Here is a 13,633-nt window from a genome sequence, read left to right on the forward strand (position 1 = left end):
ATAAAGACTAGAGTTTGTATTGAATATTCATTCCAAAACTGTTTTTGTTCAAAAGTTTTCAAATAAAAAAGTTTTATTCTGCCTAGTTTGAAAACTACCATCTAAATTCAACACATAATGTAATACAATTTTAAAAGTGATGTTTGTCTTATTAGTCATTCAATTTATTAATAATAGACTGCCATTTAAAATACATACCATTGCACATTTAAGTCACATACTTGACAAGAACGGCATTGACACTCAGTGTTACCAAAACATGTATTTAAATATATTTGTCTTTTTAATATTGGAATCGGCAGACATACACGTAGAAAAGCATTATTTTGTACTACGGCCTCAAACTGCAAACAAAATTTAAATTTGATTAAATAATAAGAATAATGTGAAACAAATGGGTGTGTTGTTTTGGTGTTTAGGTATACATTCACTTTGGCATGGGCACATGTATGTGTCTTTGCTGGGCTGTTGTGTATGTATATATGTTTGTATGACCATGGAGTTTTCAAATACATCATTAAGTTTCATAGTTATATTAATCTTGGCCAGGCACAGTGGCTCAGGCATGTAATTGCAGCACTTTGGGAGGCTTAGGCAGGCAGATCTTCTGAGGTCAAGGGTTCAAGACCACCCTGGCCAACATGGCAAACACCCATCTCTATAAAAAATACAAAAATCAAGCAGGCCTTGTGGCAGGTGCCTTTACTCCCAGTGCGACAGGGAAATGTGGGATCAGAAATCCCATGCAGAGTCCCTACTGGGGCACCACCTAGTGGAGCTGTAAGAAGAAAGTCACTGTCTTCCAGAACTCAGGACTCAGAATGGTAGATGGACTGATAGCTTGCACCGTGTGCCTGGAAAAGCCACAGACACTCAATGCCAGCCAGTGAAAGCAGCCAGGAGGGAGACTGTGCCCTGCAAAGCCACAGGGACAGAACTGCCCAAGACCATGGGAACCCACCTCTGCATCAGCTAACCTGGATTTGAGACCTGGAGTCAAAGAATATTATTGTAGAACATTAAGATTTGACTGCCCAGTTGGATTTCAGAGTTGCCTGGGACCTGTAGTTTTGGCCAATTTCTCCCATTTGGAATGGCTGTATTTACACAATACCTGTACCCCCATTGTATCTAGGGATTAACTGACTTGGTTTTCATTTTACAGACTCATAGATGGAAGGGATTTGTGTCGTCTCACATGAGACCTTGGACTGTGGACTTTTGAGTCAAGGCTCAAATGAGTTAAGGCTTTGGGGGGCTGTTGGAAATTCATGAACAGCTTTGAAATGTAAGGACATAATATATGAGAAGTGCTAGGGGTGGAATCATGTAGTTTGGCTGTGCCCCTGCTCAAATCTCATCTTGAATTGTGTATCTCACAATTCCCAGTTATCATGGGAGGAACCCAGTGGGAGGTGATTGAATCGTGGAGGCAGTTCTTTCTTGGGCTGTCCTTGTGATACTGGTTGAGTCTCAGGAGATCTGATGGTTTTGAAAATGGGAGTTTCCCTGAACAAGCCCTCTCTTTGCCTGCTGCTATCCCCATGTAAGATATGACTTGCTCCTCCTTGCCTTGCGCCATGATTTTGAGGCCTCCCAAGCCATGTGAACCTGTAAGTCCAATAAACTTTTCCTCTATAAATTACACAGGCTCAGGTATGTCTTATTAGCAGCGTGAAAACAAACTAACAGATGAAATATCAATCTCTTAAAATAGTTGTTAGGTCTGCATTGACACAGGGAGGTAAAATAAGTAATGCATGGACCTTCAGATATTAAGTCATAGGGTTATTACGGCTGTGCCCTAAGGGAGTGGACCAGAGGTCATATGCACTAGTGGCCATACCTTTGGTAAAGAGTGTTCATGGGTTTCTGAAAGTTTTGATAATTTTAATTTTAAAATTGAATTTATTATTTATTTCTTCTTCAACATTTCCAGAAGATTGTTGGCAGTAAGGACAGGGTAGTATTGGACTGACACTCATGAATTAGAGAGTTATTTTGTAATTATTCTACTGAGATTTGCGTGAGTCAATTGAAGTTCATAGGTCACAAGTTGAAATATCAAAGTAAAGAAGCGTTCATTAACCGTAATGGCTGTAGTTTTTGACAAGGCAGTGCTTCAATTCAGCTGGAAAAAAAAAGACAACAATAAAACTTTCAAATGCAGGGGAGTCTGACCTCAGTCTCTCTCTCTCTTATAAAGAAAAAGCTGTGCCACATCACGATTTTTCTTCAAGCTCTCAGATAGAATCAACATGGGGCATGAAAAAGCTGATCACTTTCTCCTTAGTAAAGGCTAAGGTCTTAGAGGAATGCAGAGTTGTGTTCATAAAGAAGACAACATTGTTATGTCTTCTCCTTTGTCGGGCGACTGTCCCCAAGTTGTGTGTTTCAGATGTCAGACATGGCCTATAGGGATGGTTGTGGCTGCATGTGACTGACAGGGATTTAGTCTCTATATCTTTAAGTGCCCTGTCCTAGGAGCACCTACAGGAGTCAGCCCTAGACTGGAAGTGCCCTCATTGACCACCTGCTTCGCCTGTGCCGTCTCCGGCCAGTTCAAGTAAGTTATAGCCCTGGAACATCTTTTGTCAAAAGTACTCCAACGAGTGTGTATGACCTGTGGTTCACATCCTCAAGGAAACAGCCATGATCATCCTATGACTTGGTGTCTAGAAGACTCATGCACTTTTAATTTTACCTCCAATATAAGACTCTACCTTATCACACGCAGACACAGCAGAATATTTTCAGACATTGATGTGTTATGCTGAAAAATTCAGCAGTACACAAAAGCTGCCTTCCCATCATAGCCAGTGGTTACTACTGAATAAGGATCTGTCATCCCCTAGAGAAGAGCTATAATGGGTAGTGTGCACTGTTAGTGGTTATGGGAATCGATCCCTCTTGTGGCAAATGTCAGCATCTTCTTGTTTTATAACATTAAATCGTATTCTATTGTGCATGCATATCACATGGTCTTTATCCATTTGTCTACCTGCTGACACTCAGATTGTTTCCATATCTTGGCCATTTTTAACAGTGTTTCAATAAACATAGGTTGTGATGCAGATATCTTTACAAGGTGGTAATTTCATCTCCTTTGCTTATACTCCCAGAAACAGGATTACTGGTCATATAATATTTCTGGTTTTAATTATTTTAGGAGCCTTTATACTGCTTTCCACAATTGTGGAAATGTAGAATGGTATAGCCATTATGAAAAACAATTTCAGTTTTGAGGTATGATCCATAAACAAATAATGTTTGATTATGGCTCTCAATGAGAGTTTCTACTAGATATAGTGGAAGTTCAGGAAGATTCCTCACCTTAAAGCAGGGATGGATTATGAATTTGCCTCTTATTTCCTAAACGCAAAAGATTGGTAGCATGGATGATGGAGGTTGTTGGAAGGTTTCAGGATGATCTCATAAGAGGAGAATCTGTTAAAATCTGATAAAAATCTGAAACAATGTTGGGTTTTCAGTCCTATACATACCTACACTCAATAAGAAACAGTGAAGTTAAGTGAGGATCCAGAACACGTTCACTTGAAACAACAGCACATTCTCAAAGGCACCAATTGCTACATGGCAAGGGGGATGAACTTTTGAAACCAGTAAAGTGTGAGTGCACAGTAAGTGATAAAGTTATCACGTTTACAAGAAGTTTGTTTAATGTGCCAAGGGTTTGTACACATTAATCATACACAACTAAACACAACGTATTTTTGCATACATTGATGTCTGGAGAAAAATCCTCTTAGGGAAACTTCTTCAGGTTACACAAATCGGTGTAAGTCGCAGATCTCATGGGGAAGTGTCTCTTTATGAATACTGGTCTGTTTTACAAGTCGGGAGATATTATCCCTGTTGGAGTAGGCTTCCAATTGTGTAGATTTCTTAATTGCTTCTTGAGTTGTAACAAATGAACCCAAAAAATTGATGAACTGAAGTTTCATGGCTTTGTTGATAAAATTTTCTTATAAACTTTCTTTCAATTATTTGAGAAAGGTTTTCCTGATTTTCTTTTTCTCCAATAGATAAATTTTCACAAGATCTCAGGAAACCACCTCTCAGGCGCTTTAGTTTAAAGGAGTCGATTCCTAGGTAAAGAAGCTCCTGTCTAACAATGATGAGATCATTTATTCTGCAAAACATCAGGTTTGAGACCTCCTTGCCAAGAATCATGAAAATTTTAACTCCAGTTTACTGAAAATCATGAATCTCAAACTTAATATTGATTATCATTGACAAAAATGATGACTCTCCTGTTACCCATATCCATGGAGATAGATTATTTATTATATAACTCACCAAACTAATGTCAAATATCCAAGTTGCAATGCTGCACACACTAAAATATGTTCACGCGAGTCAATGGAGGAGAAATTCTTTCAGAGATAGATAGATCTGAATTGGTAAATATGTGGGTAAGGACTCTGGGCTTGAGTATCACTGTCCAGCCATGTTTCAAAGGTGTGAACCATCAGGGAAGAACCAGAGCTCCTTGTACTCTCAGAGGGGAGGGCTCACAGAGGTCCTCTCTGGTTCATGGGAAAGATAATTACAATAATCTTCATGATCGTCATGAGACTATCCGGCAGTGCTGACCCATTATCGAATTTTTGTCTAAAACTGTCACTGCAATCCTCAATCTACATATTTTACAAGGAAGTGTTTAGAGGTCAGGTCACATCATCAAGGTCACACATTGAGAAGGATGGAGATATGCCCCACTATCTTCTCAAAAGGTCTCAGACAGAATCCCACATTTCAAAAGGTCACAGAAGGACAGCTGTCAGGTGCTTTTTTAAAATGACCCACTTCCTGGGACAGGAGCTTCCCTCTAACCATGATGGATGTTTGAAACTACAATAAAACATTGGAAGAATCCAGGATTCACTGTCATTATTACAACCTGATGCTGTTCCAATATGTCTGAAGTGGTAAATGAGAATTTAGATGACCTGGGTGTGTGGTTGGTTTTATATCAATTTTTAAAGGTAGAACAGCATTGACCCTATTCCAAAATGTGTCCATGATCCATGATCACACTCATCTCCCAGACCAGCTCCTTCAGCACATTTGCTACCTGGAAGAAGAGGACTCTGGGCTTGGTGAGGGGAGGCCCCAGGAAGAGAACCGAGTTCTCAGAGGGCACAGCCAGCATCCTCCTCTCAGGGTGAGCCCCAAAGACTGGGGCCTTCCTCATCCCTTTTCACCTCTCCATACAAAGGCACCACCCACATGCAAATCTTCACTTAGGCACCCACAGGAAACCACCACACATTTCCTTAAATTCAGGGTCCTGTTCACACAGGAAATGTTCTCTGAGAGTCACGGACATCCTGTGCAAGAACATGAAGCACCTGTGGTTCTTCCTCCTCCTGGTGGCAGCTCCCAGATGTGAGTGTCTCGGGGATGCAGATATGACGATATGGGAGGCTGTCTCTGATCCCAGAGCTCACTGTGGGTCTCTCTGTTCACAGGGGTCCTGTCCCAGGTGCAGCTGCAGGAGTCGGGCCCAGGACTGGTGAAGCCTTCGGAGACCCTGTCCCTCACCTGCGCTGTCTCTGGTTACTCCATCAGCAGTGGTTACTACTGGGGCTGGATCCGCCAGCCCCCAGGGAAGGGGCTGGAGTGGATTGGGAGTATCTATGGTAGTGGTGGGAGCAACTACCTTAACCCGTCCCTCAAGAGTCGAGTCACCCTGTCAGTAGACACGTCCAAGAACCAGTTCTCCCTGAAGCTGAGCTCTGTGACCGCCGCGGACACGGCCGTGTATTACTGTGCGAGACACACAGTGAGGGGAGGTGAGTGTGAGCCCAGACACAAACCTCCCTGCAGGGAGGCGGAGGGGGCGGGCGCAGGTGCCGCTCAGGACCAGCAGGGGGCGCGCGGGGCCCACAGAGCAGGAGGCCGGGTCAGGAGCAGGTGCAGGGAGGGCGGGGCTTCCTCATCTGCTCAGTGCTCTCCCTCCTCACCAGCACCTCAGCTGTCCCCAGGGCTCCTCTTTCTTTGATATCTGTGGTTCTGCTTCCTCACATTCTTCTGCCAGAAAAGAAAGGAGGAAGGCACATTTTCCTCTTACAATTGAGGTTTCACCGATTACTAGGAACTTTCCTACAACTTCCTGCATGGCCCATTACACCTTATTGATTTATATATATATATATATATACTAATGCTTCTCCCCATCTCTTGATTTGTGTCACCAATTTAATTGTGCCCTTTCTGAAATTCATGTGCTGAAATAATTATATAATTAAGGTTAAATGTGATCATAAGTGAGACCCTAATGCAATAGACCTGTTGTCTTTATAAGAAAAGGAAGAAATACCAGAGACCTCTCACTTTTCACGTGCACACGGAGAAGAGGCCACGTGGAGACATAGTGCTCTAGAAGGTGGGCCTCTGCAAGTCAGGAAGAAGCTGCACCAAGAACCAACCCTGCCAGCACCTTGATCTTCGATATTCAGACTGCAGAATTTTAAGAAAATCAATATTTGCTGTTTAAGCCACCCACTCCTGTTGTCTTCTTATGAAGACACAGACAGACTAATACCACACAATTCTATTAGCTCTGTCTCCTGGAGGGAGAAGCAGCCCCCTGAGGCTGGGCATATCTCTCAGATTTTCACATGAATTAGGCAAAAACAGTAGCTCTCATATAAAAATTGTCATGTCCCTGTTGGGACAAGGTCTTTTAAACAAGCCCTGGGGCTTTGTCACAAAACTTGTCTTTTATCCTTTATTAGGATATAACTAATGGACAACGAGTACCAGCTGGATGGAAACTGACCACTGACCATCTTCTGCTGTCTCGTTATTATATCACAGAAAACCACACCAACATCACTCTATGTTTCCAACTTTCTAAAATTATTGCTAAATGAGGAGCTACATGGGGTCTGCGTTTTGTTCCCTTCTTCCCAGTCTTCCCCAATTACCAAGGGCAGAAGATACTTTCAGCGAAATTTGGCTGTCAATGCCCTCAACACCACATCACTGTTTAAGGTCCAAGGACTTTATTTGGGGGACTAGTGAAAAACACTTTTAAATGGAAAACTCTAAAGCACATACAACAGCTGAAGGAATGGTCCCTGTGCACATGAATGCTGAAGAGATCGATGGTAGGGTACCTTCCTCCAAGATGTTCCTGAGTGTGTGATGGTTGGATGCCTCATGCATAGGAAAAGAAGGACTGGACTGAGGTAGAAACAAGGACCATATCCTATAGGAAAACAAGAAAAAAATGGGCATCCCTAAAGAGAGTTAATTAGAGTTGGTGGGTTTAAGACGAATTTTTTTCCAAAGTTTTTTAATGTTCTAAGCTGAATATGAATATTTGCAATAAATTGTGAATTAAAAGGAGAATGAATTTAGAAGTTGAGAGAGAAAAAAGCCATGAAAGCGTAGAAAGCAAATCCACACAAAACTGTCACATAACAGAGGCCAGAATGGAGCTGATGCAGCTACATAATAATTCTGCAGACCTAGTTGAGACCCTTTGGTGTTTAAGGCAGGCCCAGCGGTGAAGAACTCCTTTAGTTTTTGATTGTCTGGAAAAGTCCTAATCTAATCTTCATTTCTGAAAAGGATTTACATGGTAAAGATTCTTCTTGGCAGAGTTTTGTTTATTTTTAGCACCCCCCCACCACCGCCGCCCCACCGCCAATTTGAGTAAAGTCGTGTGTCACGTACAATGCTGCAGTCAACAATAGACAACATATATGTTTGTGGCCACATATGTTGTAATAACATATTTTCACTAAACTTTTTCCATGTTTAGATGTATTTAGATAGAGAGATACTTACCATGGTGTTTCAGTTCCCTGCAGTGTTCAGTGCAGTAACACGCTGTATAGGTTAGTTGTCTGAGAACACTGTGCTATTCCACATAGCCTATGTGTAGCAGGGTATTTCTTGTAGGTTTGTGCAAATTCACCCTTGATGCTTCCACAATGATGAAATTACCCAGGACACATTTCCCAAAAAGAACCTCTGCCATTAAACCACACACCATTGAATGTAATCCATGTCCCTTCTGAACTGAAAACCTTCTGCTGAGAAATCTGTTCTTTTTCTTTCTATTTTCTAAAACCTCTTTTATTTTCAGCAATGTGGTTTTAAACTGAGTCACATTTTTTTTTGTCATTGGGTTTATCTTATATAAAATTTATAGAGCTTCTTTGTTGTGGATGAATATTTGCTTCCCTTCTCCAAATTCGGAAAGATTTTTTGCTATTATTTTGAATAATTTATCTTCTCTCTCTCTCTCTTTCTCTCTCCTCCTCTCTTCCTTCACTACCCCTTTTGTCTTATCTCTGTATAACTCCTCAAATGCATGATTTAGTGTTCAGCATCCTTCCTGGCCCATAGTCTTTAACTCTTTTTTATTTCTTTCATTTAAATTTTTCTTCTCTGTCTCTACTATTTCAAATGATCTTTCTTTGAGTTTACTGTTTCTTCTATAACTTGACCTAGTTTGTTCTAAAATCCTCTGTTAAAATTTTGGGCTGACTTATTGTATTCTTCAGGATCAACATTTTTGTTTAATCATCTTTTAAATGTTTTATCTTTATTAAAATTCTCCCATTGTTCTTGCATGCTGCCACTAGCTCATTGAACACGTTTCTAACATTTACTTTAAATTTTCTGCCAGGTAATCCATGCACTTCCTTTTCATTGATGTCTGTTTAGGGACCTTTAGGTTGTTCTTCTGTTTGGTCCATGTTCCCCTGCTTCTTCATTTTCCTTGACTGTCTTTGTTGTTCTTTATAACAAAAACCATCATACACTTCTTCAAAGACTAGGTTTATAGAGATAACCCACACCAACCAGCCCAGACAGTAATTTTGAGTCTCTCAAAACTTCATAGGGTTCAAACTTCTCTCTCTGTTCTTAATGGTCCTGAGGTTTTAGAGGATGATAGATTGTGCCAGGACTCACGGTTAGGGGAGGTAGAAACTATCTATTCAAGCGGCCCCTTGAAAAGTTGGACCATTGGACACAGTTTTATTTTTGAGGTGTGACTCATCAAAATAATGTTAGTTCAAGCTTCTCTCAACCAGTCATTAAACATTGAAATTTTATAATTTCTTATTTGCACCTGGGATTTTTGTTCAAATATTTATGTCAAATTACAAACTAGTTTAAAGCTGCCTATTTGGCAAAATGATCTGCTGCAGAATTTTCATTTTCTGTCTCTAGACTGCAGAAAAATATCTTAAAGTTCCTTAATTTGCTTAATTTAATGGGGTTTCCAGAAAATGTGAAAACCTCCTTTATTTTTAAAATACCTGAGTCCACGTTGGTCAATAGTTTCCTCTTTAATTTACCTCTCTCCTCTCACATTATCTATAATAAGCAAGGAGAAATGAAGACACACCATCAACAGTTTGCTTACATATGCCCTCAGCTAAATTTGTAAGTGTTGCTTACTAATTCTAATTTCATCCAATGTAATATAATTTAGATAAATTATATAACAAGGTACACATACTTTCCTGTTCTAATGCCATATTCGTGATGGAAACAAAGCAGGTGTGCCCTCTGCAAAGTGGTCGTCTGAGGTCTGAGATGAAGGGTCACACAGATATTTTTCTGGTTTCTAGGGGTGATGAAAATAATAGTGATAACAATTCTGAAGAGCACTGGCTCCTACCTGAAAGGTTACAGATAAAGTTAGTGCTGTTATTTCATATTAACAGCTTATTAGAATAAAACTTCAAGGGAGGGGCCGCATCGTAGGTCACGGTTGAGGAGGAATTGAGCTGTGCTCTGCTCTCCACCCTATGTACAAGATCCCAGGCAGAAGCTCAGGTTCAATTGATGCATGGCTGCTAGAGGACAGTTCTCAGGGGATGATGTTAGGGCACCTGCTTCCTGGGGCAGGGCGCTTCGTTCTCTCAATTGTGCACTTGCTCCTTCTGCAGGCTCTGAAGTGAGCACTTGTACTGCCATGACTTATACATGTTCTCTCCCCTAATATGGCGCAAACATATGTGTTGAATTTTCAATTTCATTTTCTCTGAAGCACATTGGGTAACCGGAAATAAATAAATCATATTCCTTATCCTCCCACACAGCCAAAGATTCCTGAAGACAGAGCTGATGTGATGTACTCATAGGTGGATCTCTGCCTCTCAGACGTGGCCTTGGTCTTCAAGTTTCAGCAATTCTGGGAAGCCAAGGACACTTCCATCTCCTCCTCCCTGCTCTGCAACTCACCCGAGAACAGCTTTCTCATTGGAATGCCTTGTGTTTAAGGAATGAGTCCCTGTTTCAGGTTTGCATGACCAGGTGCACCTACTGGATCCAACCCAGGACTGGAGATACTTTCCAGAACAGAACATCATCTGAGACGTGTCCAGTCACACTGTTTTACTTTCACAATTTCAGCTTCCTCAGAAGAAAATTGAAATTGCTGAGACTTTTTCATAAGCGTTCTGCCATGTCCTTTCTCTGTTTTCTTGCCAGTTCATTTATATCAGTCATGCCATGTAGATGTAATAAGGTCAGAATTCTGCCTCCAGTGTACATCAAAGGTGACCTTTGATTGTGCTTTTGGTTTATGCTCCAACATGTAGATTCTGCTGGACTTTCCCTCAATAAATCTCTAGATTTTAAAAGATACAATTCAAATACATTTTCTCTGGGTCAGAATTGGAGAGGATTATTTATTCAGGAATATACCAGGAGCCTTCTCCAAAGGTTCCTAAGGGGAAGAACATTTCCAAAATCTTATCCTATGTGAGGGAAGAAGAAAAATCTCCTGCATGCACTTCCCAAGTCTCCACTTGTATCCTGTTTGCTTTAGATTTCTAGGAGAAAAATCTAGTGGGCCTAGTGTCATTGTAGGAGGCACTTTGTATTAGGCTAGACACTAATAAGAAGGGAAAAATTGTGTTATTAGAATTGTAAATAGAGATTGACTTTAGTCTGAAAGTAGCTGCACCTGCAGAAATTCTGAGATGCAACATTCAACTACAAGAACCCAAGGAAGAAACAAAGCACTCCAAAACTTCCTGCAAGTTTTCGGATTCATTGTGGGTTCACTGATTCAGTGCATCTGGAGCTTCAGAGAAGAGGCTCCCTCCTGTGTCACAGAATCCTTGCTTTGGGTCTCCCTGCAGAGTTCAGTAGGTTTAGTAAGCCAATTGATTGTTCCAAGAGATGGTATAAAAAACATATGGTGTTACTGAAGGAGTGTTCCAAACCAGGACACAACCACTTCATGTTGGACTAGAGATGTTGGGGGGAAATGCTTTGTGAGTCCTGACAGGAACCTTCTTGCAAGGCAAGAGCCAAGCTGGAGGGGGCGCTCAGGAGCCACACAGCACAGGTTCCAGCCCCAGATCAGGTGCACAGGAGGCTTGGGAGGATGTTTCCTCTCAGAGTTTGTGTCTTCCTTTATCAGAAAAACAAACAAACAAACACAAACAAGCAAAACTGTTCAACAAGTTGCTGACTTGCCTTTACGTAAGCCATTATATCGTAACCATTCAGACAACTTAAGGCAATGAGAACTTTTTTATTTTATTTTTTATTTTAAGTTCCAGGGTAAGTCTGCAGGATATGCAGGCTTGTTACATAGGTATTTGTTTGCCATGGCAGTTTGCTGCACCCATCAACCAATAACTTAGGTATTAAGCCCGGCATGCATTAGCTATTTTTCCTAAGGCTCTCCCTCCCCCAACCTCACAAAGATATTTATAACTAGAAATCCACTTTAAAAAATAGTTCTCATTCAATACCGAAGACATGGAATGAGAACTATTTTTTAAAGTGGGTTTCTAGGATTATAAATATCTTAATAGAGAGAACCTGAAAGATGGGAATGATTTTACTAATTCAATGCGTACAGAATTGTTGGAGACACCGTATTTCTATGAATAAGGAACTAAATTTCAGTGTTAAGTAATGTTGCCTACATTGTGTGAGTGACAGTACAGAGGTGGATCTGACAGTGCAGCAGGGGCACAGACCAAGTGAGTGAGAAATCAATATGTAAAGATGAGGATCTATGGATATGAACTGAAGGTATGTAAACACTTCACGAAATTCTCATAAAGGCAGTAGGAAAGAAACCCAAACTTACTCAAAACACAAATTACTTGGTAATTATTTGGGGAACATAAATTCCTAAAGAATTCCAAACTGTTGTTTCATCTTCTCATTCCCTTTGTCTGTGATATGAGAAAATCAACTCTAATCACACATGACAGGGCAAATCTGTAAACCAAGAGTGTTTCTGTTGAAGAGCCTGGGATCTCAGGACACCAAGTACTGGAGACACTGTCTTAGGAGCACTGAGCAGATCTCAGAGGGACCTGCTGGACACTCATGTGGGACACCCAGCAGTCAGTTTCTCAGAGTCACCAGTGAACTGTGCTGGTGCCTGAGGCCAGCAGGAGTCCAAAGTCCCTGCTCAGGGTCACAGACAGTGATGGTCCCAGAAATGATAGAGCTGGTCTCCATGCTAATCAAACATGTGTTCACAGTGAAAAGCATGTCCTGTGGAGGCTTCTTTTTCATTAAAAGGACCTCTGTTCATGAAGAGTTTGCAAATGGAGCAGCATATGCATTTCCTCCAGCAGGACTAAGACTTGGACCACCAGCATCTCACTCCTGTATGGCTGATGTGTCATTTATCTTCCCTTTCTTGTCCTGGATCAGGTCTTGAGTTATGAATTGCTCTGTCCCATGAATGTGCAAATAACCTGAGATCCACTGAGATAAATATGGATATGCCTGTGTCCTGAGAACATTACCCAACAAGCACATCCCTCCTCTAGAGAAGCAGCTGAGAACACAGCTCCTCACCATGGACTGGACCTGGAGGATCCTGTTTTTGGTGGCAGCAACTACAGGCAAATGACTATCCATTCCCAGGGATGAGGAGGGGATTCTTTTCAGTCAAAAAGAATTTCATCCACTCTTGTGTCTTCTCCACAGGTGCCCACTCCCAGGTGCAGCTGGTGCACTCTGGGGCTGAGGTGAGGAAGTCTGGGGCCTCAGTGAAAGTCTCCTGCAATTTTTCTGGTTCACCATCACCTGCTACACTGGGTGCAACAGTCCCCTGGACAAGGGCTTGAGTGGATGGGATGGATCAACCCTAGCAATGATAACACAAGCTATGCCCAGATGTTTCAGGGCAGACTCACCTTGGCCAGGGACACCTCCACGAATACAGCCTATGCGGAGCTGAGCAGCCTGAGATCTGAAGACATGGCCATGTATTACCGCACAAGACGCACAGTGTGAAAACCCACAGCCTGAGAGAGTCTGAGGGCCTGAGGGAGGGGAGAGTTGTGCTGGACATGAGGAGATGACAGGGATTATTTGATTGCAGGCTTTCTTAGAAAGTGAGGTTAAGTCGTTGAAGAAAAGGAACAATAGAAACGTGTATGCACTCTAATTATTTGAGAAAATTTCCATAAAATATTTATTCTGTAAGCAAAATTCAAGGAGTGGAAAACAATCAAATTTATAAAACTGATACAGGAATTTCTCTGAAGATATTAGGGTAAGCGTGAGTTTTTGAATGGGTGTCGTAAATATTTTGGAAAACAGTTGCTAGATCACATTTTAACTTAATATTTACCTCCATTATACAGAATAT

General features: G+C 41.3%; 2 gene segments (V, D, J or C); both read left to right on the forward strand.

The window, feature by feature from the left end:
* LOC105464766 (immunoglobulin heavy variable 3-23-like) overlaps window positions 1-13,633 on the forward strand; it is a 350,273-nt gene that overhangs the window by 312,100 nt on the left and 24,540 nt on the right.
* Window positions 5,311-10,668, forward strand: LOC105464778 (immunoglobulin heavy variable 4-38-2-like). The segment is given in 3 exon segments: window positions 5,311-5,412; window positions 5,496-5,819; window positions 10,098-10,668. Coding segments are annotated over 3 exon segments (384 nt in total).

This window comes from Macaca nemestrina, chromosome 7, assembly GCF_043159975.1.
Source record: "Macaca nemestrina isolate mMacNem1 chromosome 7, mMacNem.hap1, whole genome shotgun sequence".
NCBI classification, from domain to species: Eukaryota; Metazoa; Chordata; class Mammalia; order Primates; family Cercopithecidae; genus Macaca; species Macaca nemestrina.